Source organism: Penicillium diatomitis (assembly GCF_028827545.1).
Source record: "Penicillium diatomitis strain IBT 30728 chromosome Unknown utg000001l_segment0_segment0, whole genome shotgun sequence".
NCBI classification, from domain to species: Eukaryota; Fungi; Ascomycota; class Eurotiomycetes; order Eurotiales; family Aspergillaceae; genus Penicillium; species Penicillium diatomitis.
The window spans coordinates 3,190,598-3,203,866 of NW_026623173.1; the positions used below are offsets into that span (position 1 = coordinate 3,190,598).

The window sequence follows — 13,269 nt, forward strand, 5'->3', positions numbered from 1 at the left end:
TTGTCGATTTCGAAGATGCTGATCTTGCGCTTCAGATTTGCATAGTGGGGAGAAAGTCCATGAAAACAAACAACTCCCCGCGCCGACGGAAGGCGGTGAACGCGTGCTTGTTCTGTTGGAGTTCCGCGGTTTATCGCACCGCGACTGTCGTGAGATCTTTTCTTCTCATGGCTCAGATCAAAGAGTTGAACGCTCATGAGCGCCCCCCGGAGGCGGTTCGGCAATGCTATAAAAGATACAGTCGGATTACTGTCGCAGAAATTGACCATGCCCCCGGAGTGCTGGATCTCCAACGACTGGATGAAGCCAATCTCCCCGCAGGCGTATCCGTCTCTCAGTATATGTCCAGTCAGGACCTGCGTCTGGCATTCGACGACTTCATCCAGGGACAAGACGCAAGGAATGTCAAACACGCCCCACAGGCTGAGAATATTCCTGTCTTCACACATGACGCAGTCTCCGGTCAGCATTCGACTCGCTCCCGCGAACCCCGAAAAACTAACTTGCTGCGACTTCAAAGCAACCTAACTCCAGACAGGCCTCTTGATGATCCCGGCGCTCTTCCCCCTACCATACAGACTGAATTGTTATCTCGCCTTCTACATCGCGACCTTCCAAACCCCAATCACAAAACCAACTTGCACCTTCACTATGACGTGACATACCCCACTACCTGTCCCGAGAGCGAGGCCCGTCCATCTTTTTTCGCAGATGACTCTACGCGCATGATCCAGCCCAAGGATCCTCAAGTGCATAAACCGATGAGCATACACAGTGTGTTGGAGAAGAAGCTCCGCTGGGTCACGTTGGGCGGACAATACGACTGGACTGCCAAGGTCTACCCAGCGGAGCCTCCTCCGCCTTTCCCACAAGATGTGGCGAAGTTGCTAAAGGCGGCGTTTCCCCAGACGGATGCGCAGGCCGCCATTCTCAATCTCTACTCCCCCGGAGATACACTGAGTGCCCATCGCGATGTGAGTGAGGACTGCGACGTAGGGCTGATCAGCGTAAGTTTTGGCTGCGATGGACTCTTCTTGATCAGTCACGACGACGGCAATGGCGCAGAAGTCATTCGACTGCGTTCAGGCGATGCCGTGTACATGGATGGCACATCCAGATTTGCGTGGCATGGAGTGCCCAAGATTCTACCAAACACATGTCCCAGCTGGCTGTCAGATTGGCCGTGCCCAGACGAGGCATCGACTGAATTTGAAAACCAGTACCAGATGTGGAAGGGTTGGATGTCTAGGAAACGGATTAATCTGAACGTGCGCCAAATGACCTTTGGTCCATGAGACACTGAAAACGCCCTCCGTGGGCGAATGGCGCTGTCTGTTTTTCTCAAAAAGATCGTCGAAGATTCCTCACGATCGCTCTTGAGCGTGGCTACAGATGTGACCGGTGTGCTAGCGAGCTACACGCGGTCAAGGCGCAGCATCGGCTTGTCAGCCATAGGTGGCTTTGCGCAAATGCTCTGCTGTACACCTTTGAAGAGTTACTCCGCGGTATATCGGTCGGGGGCACATTCTGCATTCAGTTGAGGCTTCGGCTTCGAATCTTATTGGAAAAGACTTGATATTCTAGTCGTGTCTGTGATAGGCCGCTGATAGCGCTTCGGAGCGTAAGCGTTACCTATCTTGCTTCCGCGGTGCTTCCTCTCGGAAGATACACGCTCTAGAGGTTCGGAAGTTCAGCCTGGTGATAAATTCCGCGGAATTGAACTCGAGCATATAATACCCGGCATTTCTCCGCGATCATTGAGATGTCTATTGGACATCATTCGGAGTCGCGACTCTTATGCCTGGCTGTTCCCCGCTTGGACGCAGTCAGATCCGCCTCTCTCCAAATTACCCCGACTTTCCCCACTTTACATCTACGCATTTAAGTCCGATGGATGGTTTGTACTATGAAACAACCTAACAATCGATCAAATCAATTGCAAAATATACTCACTCTCGCTGAGAGCACCTACATATCCTCCATTCCTTAGAACATGACCGCAGACTCGAACTGGCAGGCCTTGGCGGAAGCAAAACGCCAGGCCATTCTAAATGCCATTCCTGAGAAATGGCGGCTACCAACTCCTGTACCCGCCGCTTCTGAAGTGCGCGATGTAACTGGGCCATACATTCAGAAGTACTTGAGCGAGCGAGAAATTGAAATCACCGAGGCGGATGCAGTCGACATTGTTGCTCAAACAAGCACAGGTCGCTGGTCGGCGGTGGAAGTCATAGAGGCCTTCTGTCACCGGGCCGCACTGGCGCACCAATTCGTACGACATTTCCGACAAGACGAACCTTTCTTTCCAGAGATGAACACTGACAGGGCAAATAGGTCAGCTGCTTGCACGAGATCTTTTTCGAAGCGGCTCTCGAAGACGCTAGGAAGCTCGATGCCTACTTTGCAGAGCACAAGAAGCCAATTGGCCTGTTGCACGGCCTCCCCGTCAGCTTGAAAGACCAGTTCCATATCAAAGGTGTCGAGACCACCATGGGCTACGTTGGATGGATTGGAAACTTCCAGGGCCGGAAAGATGATCCGCGACATCTCACCCACGAGAGTGAGCTCGTGAGAGAATTGCGAGCTCTTGGCGCAGTGCTGTACTGCAAAACCAGCGTTCCGTGTACACTCATGTCGCCGGAGACGGTGAACAATATCATCGGATACACATGGAATCCGAAGAATCGACTGTTATCAGCTGGTGGTAGCTCGGGAGGTGAAGGTGCATTGATCGCTCTGCGAGGGTCACCCATCGGATTTGGCACCGATATTGGTGGAAGCGTTCGCATTCCTGCGGGCTTCAATTACCTCTATGGACTTCGTCCGTCTGCCGGTCGAACGCCGTACCAAGGTGCTGCCAACTCTTTGGAGGGTCAGAACACCGTTCTTTCGGTCATCGGTCCGATGGCACCAACTGCGCGATCTCTCGTGATGGTCATGAAGGCTGTATTAAGTCAAGAGCCGTGGTATCATGATCCACTTGTGCACGAGCTGCCCTGGCGTGACGAGATCGTGGACCAGACGCTGGCTCTTATTCAACAGGCGAGAACTGGAAAGTCCAGTCTGGCGTTTGGTATTCTGCAGTGGGATCGCATTGGGCGGATTCATCCTCCTATCGCTCGTGGCTTGCAGATGATAGAATCGACCCTGAAGCGCCTGGGTCACACTGTAATTCCGTGGAATCCACCATCTCACGCCAGAGCGATAGAATTAGCGGTAAGCCAGCAATACCTGCACGACTCTAGCCACCTCCAACTTCCATCCGTCCAGCTCAGACTGCACAGGTCCCAATTCTAACCGATGCTCTCCCCCCACAGGACAGGGCATTCACCATGGATGGCGACGCCGACTTCACCCATCACTTCGGTCTATCCGGAGAACCAAGACCAAAGCAAGTAATCAGCGGTCCCAACGCACTATCCGTCACCCAAATTACCGAGTTGAACGTTGCAAAGCGCGAATATCAAAAAGAGTACATGGACTACTGGAACAGCACCGCCAAACTCACCGGGACCGGTCGTCCCGTCGATGGCTTCTTCAGTCCGATTGCTCCTCATGCTGCGGTCGTCCCTGAGAACTACAAGCACGTGGGTTATAGTTGCTTTGTCAATCTCTTGGATTATACTAGTGTTACTTTGCCGGTGACTCATGCGGATAAGAGTGTTGATGTGCGGCCTGCAATTGGCGAGTTAGCGGAGCATGTGGACTGGGACTGTGAGTCTTCTCTTCCAATCCAGCCTCTGCAGACAATCAGGAGCGCAATGCTGACATATTCTCGGTTTATGTAGATGATGCCGAAGCATACGATGGTGCACCGGTGGCGATTCAACTCATTGGACGCCGGCTGCAGGAGGAGAAGATCCTGACTTTGGCGGAATATCTTGGAACTGAGATTGGTATGACTGCGTGAGTACAATGGATCATTTGATCTTGATTACTCCTGAATATTCAAGTGGAAGGTTCTCAAGTCTACGCTTCTCAGCTACGTATCCTGCTCTATTGGGACGTCATTTAGGCAAGGAATAGTTATAGGAAGATCAACACAATCCAGCATCTGCCAGATAATATCATTTCACAAAATGTCTATTCAACAAGACTAGCACAACGTAAATTTGACAGTAAGGGTATATTACACAGTGGCTTTATTTGTACAGATCGCAGCAAAGTCTGTGTCGCTCAGCACAAGGATTCTCACAGATAAGTGAACCAAAATAACAGGCGTTGTGTTTTGATATCAGCCACGCGGTGCTGAGGGGGGGGTCTGGCCCGATGTAGCAGCCAAGTTGGACAGCATGGGCATGGGCGTGGATGAAGGCCAAGTGCCAGGGCCCGAAGTATGAAGTGAAGAGGGTTCGCCGAGACCCAAACCATCCGATCCATTCGTGAAACGTTGACGCTTGAGCGGTGGCCCCGCGTTACCACTGCCCTGTGGTGGGCTGCGCGCGTCCTGGTGCGAGTAAGGGGAAGTGTAGTTGACCGATGACGCTGGAGTTCCAGTGTTTGCTGGGTCCGGACTCAAGCCGTTCATGTTGGCGGCGATGGTGGTGGTGTTGTTGTTGTTCGAGTTGATGTTTGGCTGGAGGGGTCGCAGTCTGTTAGGGAATAAGGACGGTTCTTCACCTGATCGAGGCGCACGAAACTCATGGTGCGAGTCATCCGACTCCCTCAACAGGCTTGGTCCTGGACTCACCCCACTGCGCCCCACGTTCTTATCGTGCATCACGACTCTTTTCCATTTGGACACCATGTGGTCGAAATCCCATCTTGACGACTCGGGTCCGATCGCACTGCCCTTGGAATCTAGTTCACGAGCCACGTCTCGAGGGATGGGAAGGGTGTCCGGTGGGAAGAGGGCGAACTCACGAGGCCACTGGCACGAGCCTAGACGTTCGACCTGGGCTCGAAGCTGGTTTGCTTCCTGCTGCACCCGCGCCAACCGGTCTTCGACCGACTTGCGCGACTCGCACTCACGCACATAGGCACGCTGGATTTCCAGTTGCCATGCCTCGCGCCGGGTGTCGTGCGAAAGCTTGTTCCAGTGGTTGAACGCCAGCTCCAAGTGTTGGATACTGGACTCTTCGTGCTGATGCCCCGCACGACTGATTGCCGCGCTGTCCATTCCGCTGCCTGGAGCGCTGGGGTATGTTCCAGTGTCCTGAGAGAGTTGCTCAGCACGCCACTGGACGATTCGAGAGCGAATTGCCTGACGAACGACGTCGAGATTCTCGATACCGGGCGGCTGGATTGGGAAGGACATGGGCGAGGAAAAGGGGTGAGCAGCAAAGAGACTCGGCGGAGGGGGGAGGAGTCGGAGGCAAAGAGAAGGGAAGGTCTGCGACTGGATGTCAAAGTCGAATGGCGAAGGGCGCGGTCGGACACTGGCACTGAGAATCCGAGACGGGGGTCAGCTCGTGCGCAAAATGAACAAGTTGGAATCAAATTACGGGAAAGGTTGGGAAGAGAAGATCTCACGACTTACGTTGCCGCCTTGATGTTGTCCAGAGCCTCGCGCAGGGCTAGCTCGAGGGCTCTAGTGGTATCCGGGTTATTGGCAGTTGCGCCTCGAGTCGCAAACTCGGGAAGGTGAAGAGAGCTTGCTCGCGACTGAGCAGATGCCACGCGATGGCCCTCGGCTGGACGGCTTGGATCAGGGATGTCATTGATGACCCCCGTGGCATGCCAGGTGGGAGTGTTGAACATCATTCGGACCGCTGGTTCGCGCGCCTTGGGCGCCGCTTCAGCAGAGGTTTGATTTCCTTCTTGGCCTCTCTTGGGTGTGCGTTCGGGGGTTCCGTCATGCTTGCTGGAGCTTGTACGAGCTTGTCGGCGAGTGATCCCACTCCGAATGCGCCGGATCTCTTCAACGTCATGGACACCATCGGCCTTCTTTTTGAAGACAAATTGATCCAGATGGCGACCTAGAGATGATGAGGTAAAAGCCTGGCCGCAGTACTGGCATTTCCGATCCTTAACAGGTGCGTTGGCTGCCGTTTTGCCAGCTCCGTCCTGATCGGGCTTGTCGTCGGCTTTGGGGTCCTCGGGTGAACCTCGGGAGTCAGACTCTGCCATGGCGATGGACGCGCGTGTGAAGGAAGGATGAATGAGAGCTAAGGAACGACGAGATGACGTGGACGTCAAAGGGATGCTGCAAGACCGAAAAGTCCTACAGCACTGGAATCGAAGCTCTCAAGTTGGGGGGAAGTCGGGGTGCGCAAGGTTGGCGAGAAACAAGAAAGTCCGTGGGCGGGCGGAGCTGCGGCAAAGAGTAAACGGTCCGAGGAGCCACAGCCACGCCAAGCTTCAATGCGCATGGATTTTACGCATGATTTGCGCATCTGTGAGGTGCGGCTCGTGCCTGAAGTGTTGGCGGGATAGACAGGCTCCGCTCTCCTCAAACATTGAGACCAGTATTCTAACTAACGACCCAGCCCGAAAACAGGGATCTCCAAAAGAATATGGGCGCAACTGAAGTGAATACTACGTCGCCGATCCACTGCGACTGTGTATCGCCCGGCTATTTTTTTCCATATTGGATTTCGTGAGATCTGAGCTCATCAATACAATCATTCTATAGCTCATGGGAGCCGCCCGACAAAGAGATGTGTGTAACCTACTGGTACCTGCCCAGCGGCATATATCACCGCGGAGACATGTAGGTGGAGGGGAATCAAATCTATACGGACCTTCCCTTTAAGACCCGTGCATATCATTTTTGTTTTAGAGGTATTGCATGACGTCGGAGGTACAACCAAACCAAGACGCCAGGTTCAAAAGAAATGATGGGTAGGGGATGCGGCGGACGTAACGGAAGCGGAATTTCAGAGAATTAAGTAGGTGCAGAGCATTAAAGTACATCTAGAGAATTAACTGAAGTTAAGAGAAAGAATAATGGAAGTCAAGTAAAGTAACGGAAGCCAAGTGAAGTAACGAAGTCAAGTGGAGTAACGGAGTTAAGTGAAGTAACGGACGTTCAGAGAAAGGAAGGCTCTACTAGAGCAACGGAAGATTCCAAGAATGGAGTATAGACTGATAGAGGCTTGTATAGGAATGGAGAGTGCCTCAAGTGATTACTAAAAAGGATAACTTGAAGATTGCTTGAAAATTGACTTGGAAAAGACTCGAAAGAGCACTTGAGAAAATATTCGAATGATTATTTGGAATATTACTTAGAAGATAGTTTGAAGGATAGTTTGAAGAATGGTTTGAAAAATAATCCAAGAACAACTCAAGAACAACTCGAAATGGCTCGAAAAATTACTCAAAGGAAAACTAAGAGGACTACTTGGAGGGTGACTTAGAAGAATAACTCCAAAGATAAGACCACTTAACAGATCAATGAGAAGAAGAATCTAATATCTCGACGAATAACTCAAAGGCAAATAACTGGGAGAGATTCTCAAAGAATAGATCGCAGAATACCTCCAAAGATCATGTAGAGGATCATCAGAAGGACACTTGAAGACCAACTCGAAGCTTGACTTTAGAGATCGCTCCAAAAACCCTTAGAGAGATAACTAGGGAGATGACCTGAAGGGCAAGTCGAGGTGAGACTTGAGATTCGAAAAATTCGGAGCACATCATGTAGGATGTATTGGCCCGATAGCTTCACTCAGAGCAGCTTGTTCATTAAGTAGTACATTCAAAAGTAGAAAAATCTCATCATTAAAAGTCAACAACTCCATCACAAAGAGACCGGATGGTCTTTGAGGTGCATGCAGAGCACCGATAGCTCTAACGTGGCAATTGCGAATCTGCAACACCATCCATGATAATCCCGATCAAGACTCGTCGACGCTCCTCGACTCATCTTGTTTCTCTTTCTTCATGGCCTTTCCAGACTTCCATTTGCCCACCCGTTTCTTCACATCTTGGACTCCATGGAGGTAAATCCAGGAGAAGAGAAAGACCATGGCAAAGTTGAAGAGGACAAATGCCCAAAAAATGCCCTGTTAGTCATGTGTCAGTACTTAGCTTCAAACATGGGAAATCGCATGTCAGTGCAGGGCAGGAAACTCACGTAGTCTCTCCACTTGTGAGAATAGTAGATGTTGAAACTTGCAGCCTGCGAAATACGGGTAAGTAACCATCAAAGACTCGAGGCCATGTAGGGGTGTAGTACTTACAAATTGGTCGCCTGTTGCGTACTGGCAATATCCACACAGTCCGTTTGCAGCCTCGCGGACCGTGCCGCCAGCCTGCTGTACGAATTGGCCAGCATACGACTGACATGTCTCGCCGGCGGGCGGGGAGAAGAATGCTTCCTCTCGTTCAAGACAGTCGACGGGGACATTGTGCACCACGACAGAGAGAAGGCCTTCGACCAGATAGTTGAAAGGCGTGAGCCAATACATCCACGATTGCCAGAAGTGAGGTAGCTGAGCATATGGCACGACGACACCACAGAAGGAGACGACAAAGGTGAAGAATGATGGTACGAGCAAGGACGCGAAGAGTTCATTGGGGGAGAAAGCAGCAATGAACTGCCCAAAACCGACGTAGAAGCACTCAAAAAGCATGATCATCATCCACGTGTAGCCCGAGGAGAACGAATCTCGTGGAAACCAAATGCCCCAGTACCTAGGTGAAGAGTGGTGAGCGATGGAAATTTAAACATTCCATTTCAAGGAGCGGGCAGTACGACTTACCAGCAATTGAAGTAGATAGACCCAGCAACAATGGAGTAAGGCAGTTCCGGGAGAATAGTGCTGACAACGAAAGCAACCCAAGAATATATCTTGGAGTTCGACTCCCGAGACTCGTAAAGGCCTCGAAAATGCAAGAATTTGGGCTGCAATTGCTGAATTAACGGTGGCGAGATGGTCAACGTCATGAAAATCGAGAACAATCGCGATTGCATGCCGATAGACCCATTGCTCAAATGCCAGAAGGTGAACGTATTGAAAAGACCAGTAATGATATGTAGCAGGATTTTTCCCTAATCAAGTAGTGAGCAAAGATAGCAACAGGATGGGTAAAGCAGGAGGGCCTTACAGAAACGTATTCCGGCGATCGCCAATAAGCCACAAAAGCACGCTTGGTTACGACATAGACTTGGGTATGGAGAGGCGTGGCAAATTCTCGGTCGTCTTTCATAATGTCACCTTGCCCCTGACTCCGTCGAGAAGAAACTGTCTGTTCTAATTCCTCTGACAGCTGCTTTGCCTCGGTTGAGTTTTCCCACACATCTCCCCAATCTTGTCCCTTGTAGTCGGGATTACCTGCACCAATGACCTCGAGCATGTACTAAAGCAAACCCTCGTTAGAAGCAAGATGGTGGCAAATAGTTGGGAAGACTGACCTCTGCCGGGTTGGCGCTGGAAGAACACTTTTTCCCACCGTTCCGTTCAAAGTAGTCGATCAAGGTTCTGGAGTCAGAGCCAAGAGCACCGTTATACACCACCCGTCCTCCATTCTTTAGCAGGAGCAAGTCATCAAACTGCTCGAAGAGAACAGCGGAGGGTTGATGAATAGTACAGAAGACAGCTTGTCCTGCATCAGCCAAGCGCCGAAGGAAGCGAACGATGTTGAATGCCGCCAATGAATCCAGGCCAGATGTGGGCTCATCGAGGAAAAGCAGCAACTCTGGCTTACTGGCCAGCTCCACGGCGATGGTAAGACGTTTGCGCTGTTCTTGGTTCAAACCGGATCCTGCAGTTCCAACAGTAGCACCCGCGATTGAGCGCATCTCCAGCAAATCGATGATCTTCTCACAGTATTCATACTTCTCCTGGATGGGAACTTCTTTGGGCTGACGAAGAAGTGCAGAGAAGCGGAGAGACTCGCGCACTGTGGCAGTAGGCTCATGGATGTCGGACTGCTCGGCGAAACCAGTGGCTCTTTGGAAGCTCTTCGGCAACGGTCTCGACAACTAGATCAGCTTAAATGTATATCGAAGGCTTCTCCATGGTCGTCACTCACTTGCCATCTACCAAAAAATTTCCTGTAATCACACCAAAGTTGACCCGTTGAGCCAGCACATTGAGAAGGGTGGTTTTTCTGTAGGGGATGTAAGTGAAATGTTTGAAGACGGTCAGCGGGCATATCCCTACCCTGCACCAGATGCACCCATCAAAGCAGTCAATCGACCCGGTTTCACAGAGCCGCTGACATTCTGCAGCAACTTCCGTTCGCCGCCCTTGTAGGGTATAGTGTAATTCACATTTTGCCAGGTGAAGACTGAGGTGTTTTTTGCGATATCCTTGACGTTTCCTCCATTTTCCTCCCCTTGTTTTTCGGGAGAGGAACCATCCTTCTCCGCAGATTCAAGATCCCCGCTCGATTTCTTACCGTCGATGGCCTCTTTCACAGCTCGTGGTTCTTCACCCCTCTTGAACACGGTTACGGAACTTCCGCCTCCATTGGGCTTTTGAAGTTCCATCCCAAGCATGGTCAAGGCAACGAAGAGAATAAACCAAGCAATGATGATCCCGACGTTTCGCCACAAGTGCGCTCGTGTGTAGGTGAATGCAGTCTGGATGTAGTTAGAGCCCTGCACGATCAGACTGCCCGGGGTACTGCCTTGGATTGCACAGGTTTGATGTTCTGGGGAGGCATTGGGGCCTTGTGGGACGATGAAAGGCGGTTCGCATCGGATCTGCAAGTTGTAGAACTCGTTCGACATTAGAGCTTCAAAGGCGTATTGAACAGGGTTGATCCAAATGAGCCATTTCAGCCACGGGTGCATTTGCCACGGGGGAATCAAGTAGCCTACCAAGATTTGTTAGCAAGGCAATTCTTGGGTTGACCGATTATGTGTGTAAGTGCAAAAATTACCTGTATAGACGATCAATGCCTGGATGGCGACTCCCGTCAAACGTGTAGCTTCTTAGGTTAGCGGAATTCGTGACTGATCACTGCTGGGAAAATCTGATCTTACCAACATCCAACGAAGAGCACAACGCTCCGCATGCACGGAAGAACGAATACATCGTCATTGTCATCAAGAAAATGACGAATAAATTGATGAAGAATTGGGAAGGTGTGCGGGCGAGATTTGACATGCTATAGGTATTCTGTCAGCTTTGTTTCGGCGATTTAAATCAAAGGATGAGAATATACTGACAAGTAAACTATGAGGTCGAACAGTACCACCTGGATAAAGACCAAGGGGACATCCACGACTACCTGGGCCAAAGCGTACGCAGAGGGTCGATAAAATGAACTAGTATTGTCAGGACTGCGTGTTTCACCGATAGATTGACCGGCCACTCACAAGCTCTTGTGTTTTAGCAGCACGGGTCGACTCTCGAATGTAGCCGTCAACTCAGCCAAGGCGAGCAGAGCATTGAAGAGCAAAATGTAGAACAAGACACCGCCTCGCGTGAAGACGCCCGCCCTAAGGGAAATTAACGTTGTCAGTTGAGTCCATCGAGAATGAGTATCGCCAACACACATAGGGTAATAACTTGACGCACGATGTATCCGGAAGATTGTAGAACAGACTTCCAACAATCAGAGCCTGGAAGATTAGAACAAACCACTTTCCAAATAGAGCGGCTGTGTCACCGAACATGACAAGAAACTGTCGATGAGTAAGTATGGCAACCTGCTTCCAGAACGGAATCGTGAAATTTTTCTTGGGAGCCTTTTGCCTCGCGGCCTCTTGCTCGTTTCGTGTCTCCTCAACCTGTCTCTCATAATTCTCGATATCCTTGAGGTTGTCTTTGTGGATCTGGCTTTGGCAATACAGGGATCGAAATTCTTCCGCAGTACGCGGGATTCTATCTTCCCATCCTTCTTTGACCTTTCTCGCATGCGGATCGCTCACTGAGGTCAAAAAGTCTGGAGTCGTCCATCGTGGAGGACATTCGAAGCCGAGATTTTCAAAGTATGCTTTAGCTTCTTCGGTCCGACCGAAGAAGGCGCATTTGCCATCCTCGATAAGGATAACTTTGTCGAACAGGTTGTAGAGATTCTCCGAGGCTTGGTAGAGAGCGACCAATGTGGATACATTGGCGGTGTTGGTGAGACTGCGTAAACTTTGGACGTACTCGAGGGCGGTGCTAGCGTCAAGACCTTTGGTAGAGTTGTCCCAGCATTGAGTGCTGGCTTTGGTGACCATTGCTTCGCCGATAGATACTCGCTTCTTCTCACTAAAGAAGACCGAACAAGGATGTGAGCTCACTGCGACACAGATTCGAAGATCTGTCAATCTTTTGGGTATAGACCTAACTTACCCGCCCGAGACACCACGAATCAACTCATTGCCGACCTTGGTCCCCAGTGCATGTTCAATCCAGAAGAGCTTTGCAATGGCGGACAGGAATGTCTGCTGATATTCCTTCCTGCTTTCGCCGGGGATCCGCGAGTTTTGATCCGGTGTGCGCGATTTGAGTGCGAAGAGTAATGTTTCTTTGACTGTGAGGGTAGCATAGTGCAAATCTTCCTCGGGGTTGTAGGACACTACGAGGCAGGGCAAGTCAGTAAGGATCGTCCCGAGAAAAACTGCTATGGTGAACGAGATGAGTGGTGCGTTACCTTCGGAGCGGTACTTCTTCGCCATGGTAGTCGCGTCTGTTCCCCCGTACAGAACATCGCCTTCGACGCTTTCATACCCATGTCGCTGATTACCAATGACTTTCAGAAACGTGGAGCAACCCGACCCCGGACGGCCTAGGACGAGCAGCATCTCGCCTGGGTTAACCGCACCCTGTTCCACATGGGGTCAGCTCGTCGAATCCTGAAGAAAGTGCTGGTGACTTGGACAGAGTCCATAATACTGTGTGCGCGACGTACCGAAAAGTCATCCAGGATAGTCCGGACTTCCGACTTGCCACCACTTGCTCCCCTTCGTCCTCGCGTGAGTAGCCCTTTGAAGAATCGCGGAATACCCAGCAGAATATCACCGTTCGTCGGCTGCAAAGCCGCCCCGAGACCGACACCCTTGACGGTCAGATTTTTCCAAATGACCCCGGAATGTCTCGTTTGCTCTTCATCAGAATTGGCCTTTCGTTCGGATCCAAACATGCGAGAGATCAGGTGCTCAATCTGCGCCCATTCTTCCCCTTCATGGCCCGAAACGTGCGTCTTGCGTCGAGATAGTGTCTTTCGAATCTCGTCATCGTCCAGTTTGTTGCTGTCTGGCTCGAGCCCGTGGGCCGTTTTTTTGGTGTGATGGACCGAGCTGCCACTGTCCGACGAGATGGATCCCCATGCGGTGCTTGAACTTGTTGGGTTTGAGGATGACGATTGCTGTCGATTGTTGGCTTGCATGTTTGGGGATTGTATTGTGGGCTGTATTGTGGGCTGGGAGATGTGATGATCATCCAT

At 51.0% G+C, this 13,269-nt stretch overlaps 4 protein-coding genes across 4 annotated transcripts; 2 read left to right on the forward strand and 2 right to left on the reverse strand.

The window, feature by feature from the left end:
• Positions 1–167: 167 nt before the first annotated feature.
• On the forward strand, positions 168–1,295 carry alkB (oxidoreductase, 2OG-Fe(II) oxygenase family; the record flags this gene model as incomplete). Its single annotated transcript, XM_056930493.1, has 1 exon — positions 168–1,295. The coding sequence occupies one exon, from the start codon at positions 168–170 to the stop codon at positions 1,293–1,295; it is 1,128 nt and encodes a 375-aa protein (XP_056794786.1).
• Positions 1,296–1,993: 698 nt separating this feature from the next.
• Positions 1,994–3,910, forward strand: gmdA (putative general amidase GmdA; the record flags this gene model as incomplete). The annotated part of the gene is made up of 4 exons (XM_056930494.1): positions 1,994–2,272; positions 2,353–3,216; positions 3,318–3,714; positions 3,789–3,910. The coding sequence occupies 4 exons, from the start codon at positions 1,994–1,996 to the stop codon at positions 3,908–3,910; spliced, it is 1,662 nt and encodes a 553-aa protein (XP_056794787.1).
• Positions 3,911–4,234: 324 nt separating this feature from the next.
• Positions 4,235–6,069, reverse strand: N7539_000891 (uncharacterized protein; the record flags this gene model as incomplete). The annotated part of the gene is made up of 2 exons (XM_056930495.1): positions 4,235–5,384; positions 5,480–6,069. The coding sequence occupies 2 exons, from the start codon at positions 6,067–6,069 to the stop codon at positions 4,235–4,237; spliced, it is 1,740 nt and encodes a 579-aa protein (XP_056794788.1).
• A 1,709-nt stretch (positions 6,070–7,778) lies between these two features.
• N7539_000892 (putative ABC transporter) lies at positions 7,779–13,269 on the reverse strand (the record flags this gene model as incomplete). Its single annotated transcript, XM_056930496.1, has 15 exons — positions 7,779–7,946; positions 8,018–8,062; positions 8,124–8,577; positions 8,646–8,935; positions 8,992–9,243; positions 9,299–9,860; positions 9,919–9,996; positions 10,050–10,707; positions 10,774–10,821; positions 10,877–11,001; positions 11,063–11,161; positions 11,213–11,335; positions 11,415–12,092; positions 12,177–12,649; positions 12,736–13,269. The coding sequence occupies 15 exons, from the start codon at positions 13,267–13,269 to the stop codon at positions 7,779–7,781; spliced, it is 4,587 nt and encodes a 1,528-aa protein (XP_056794789.1).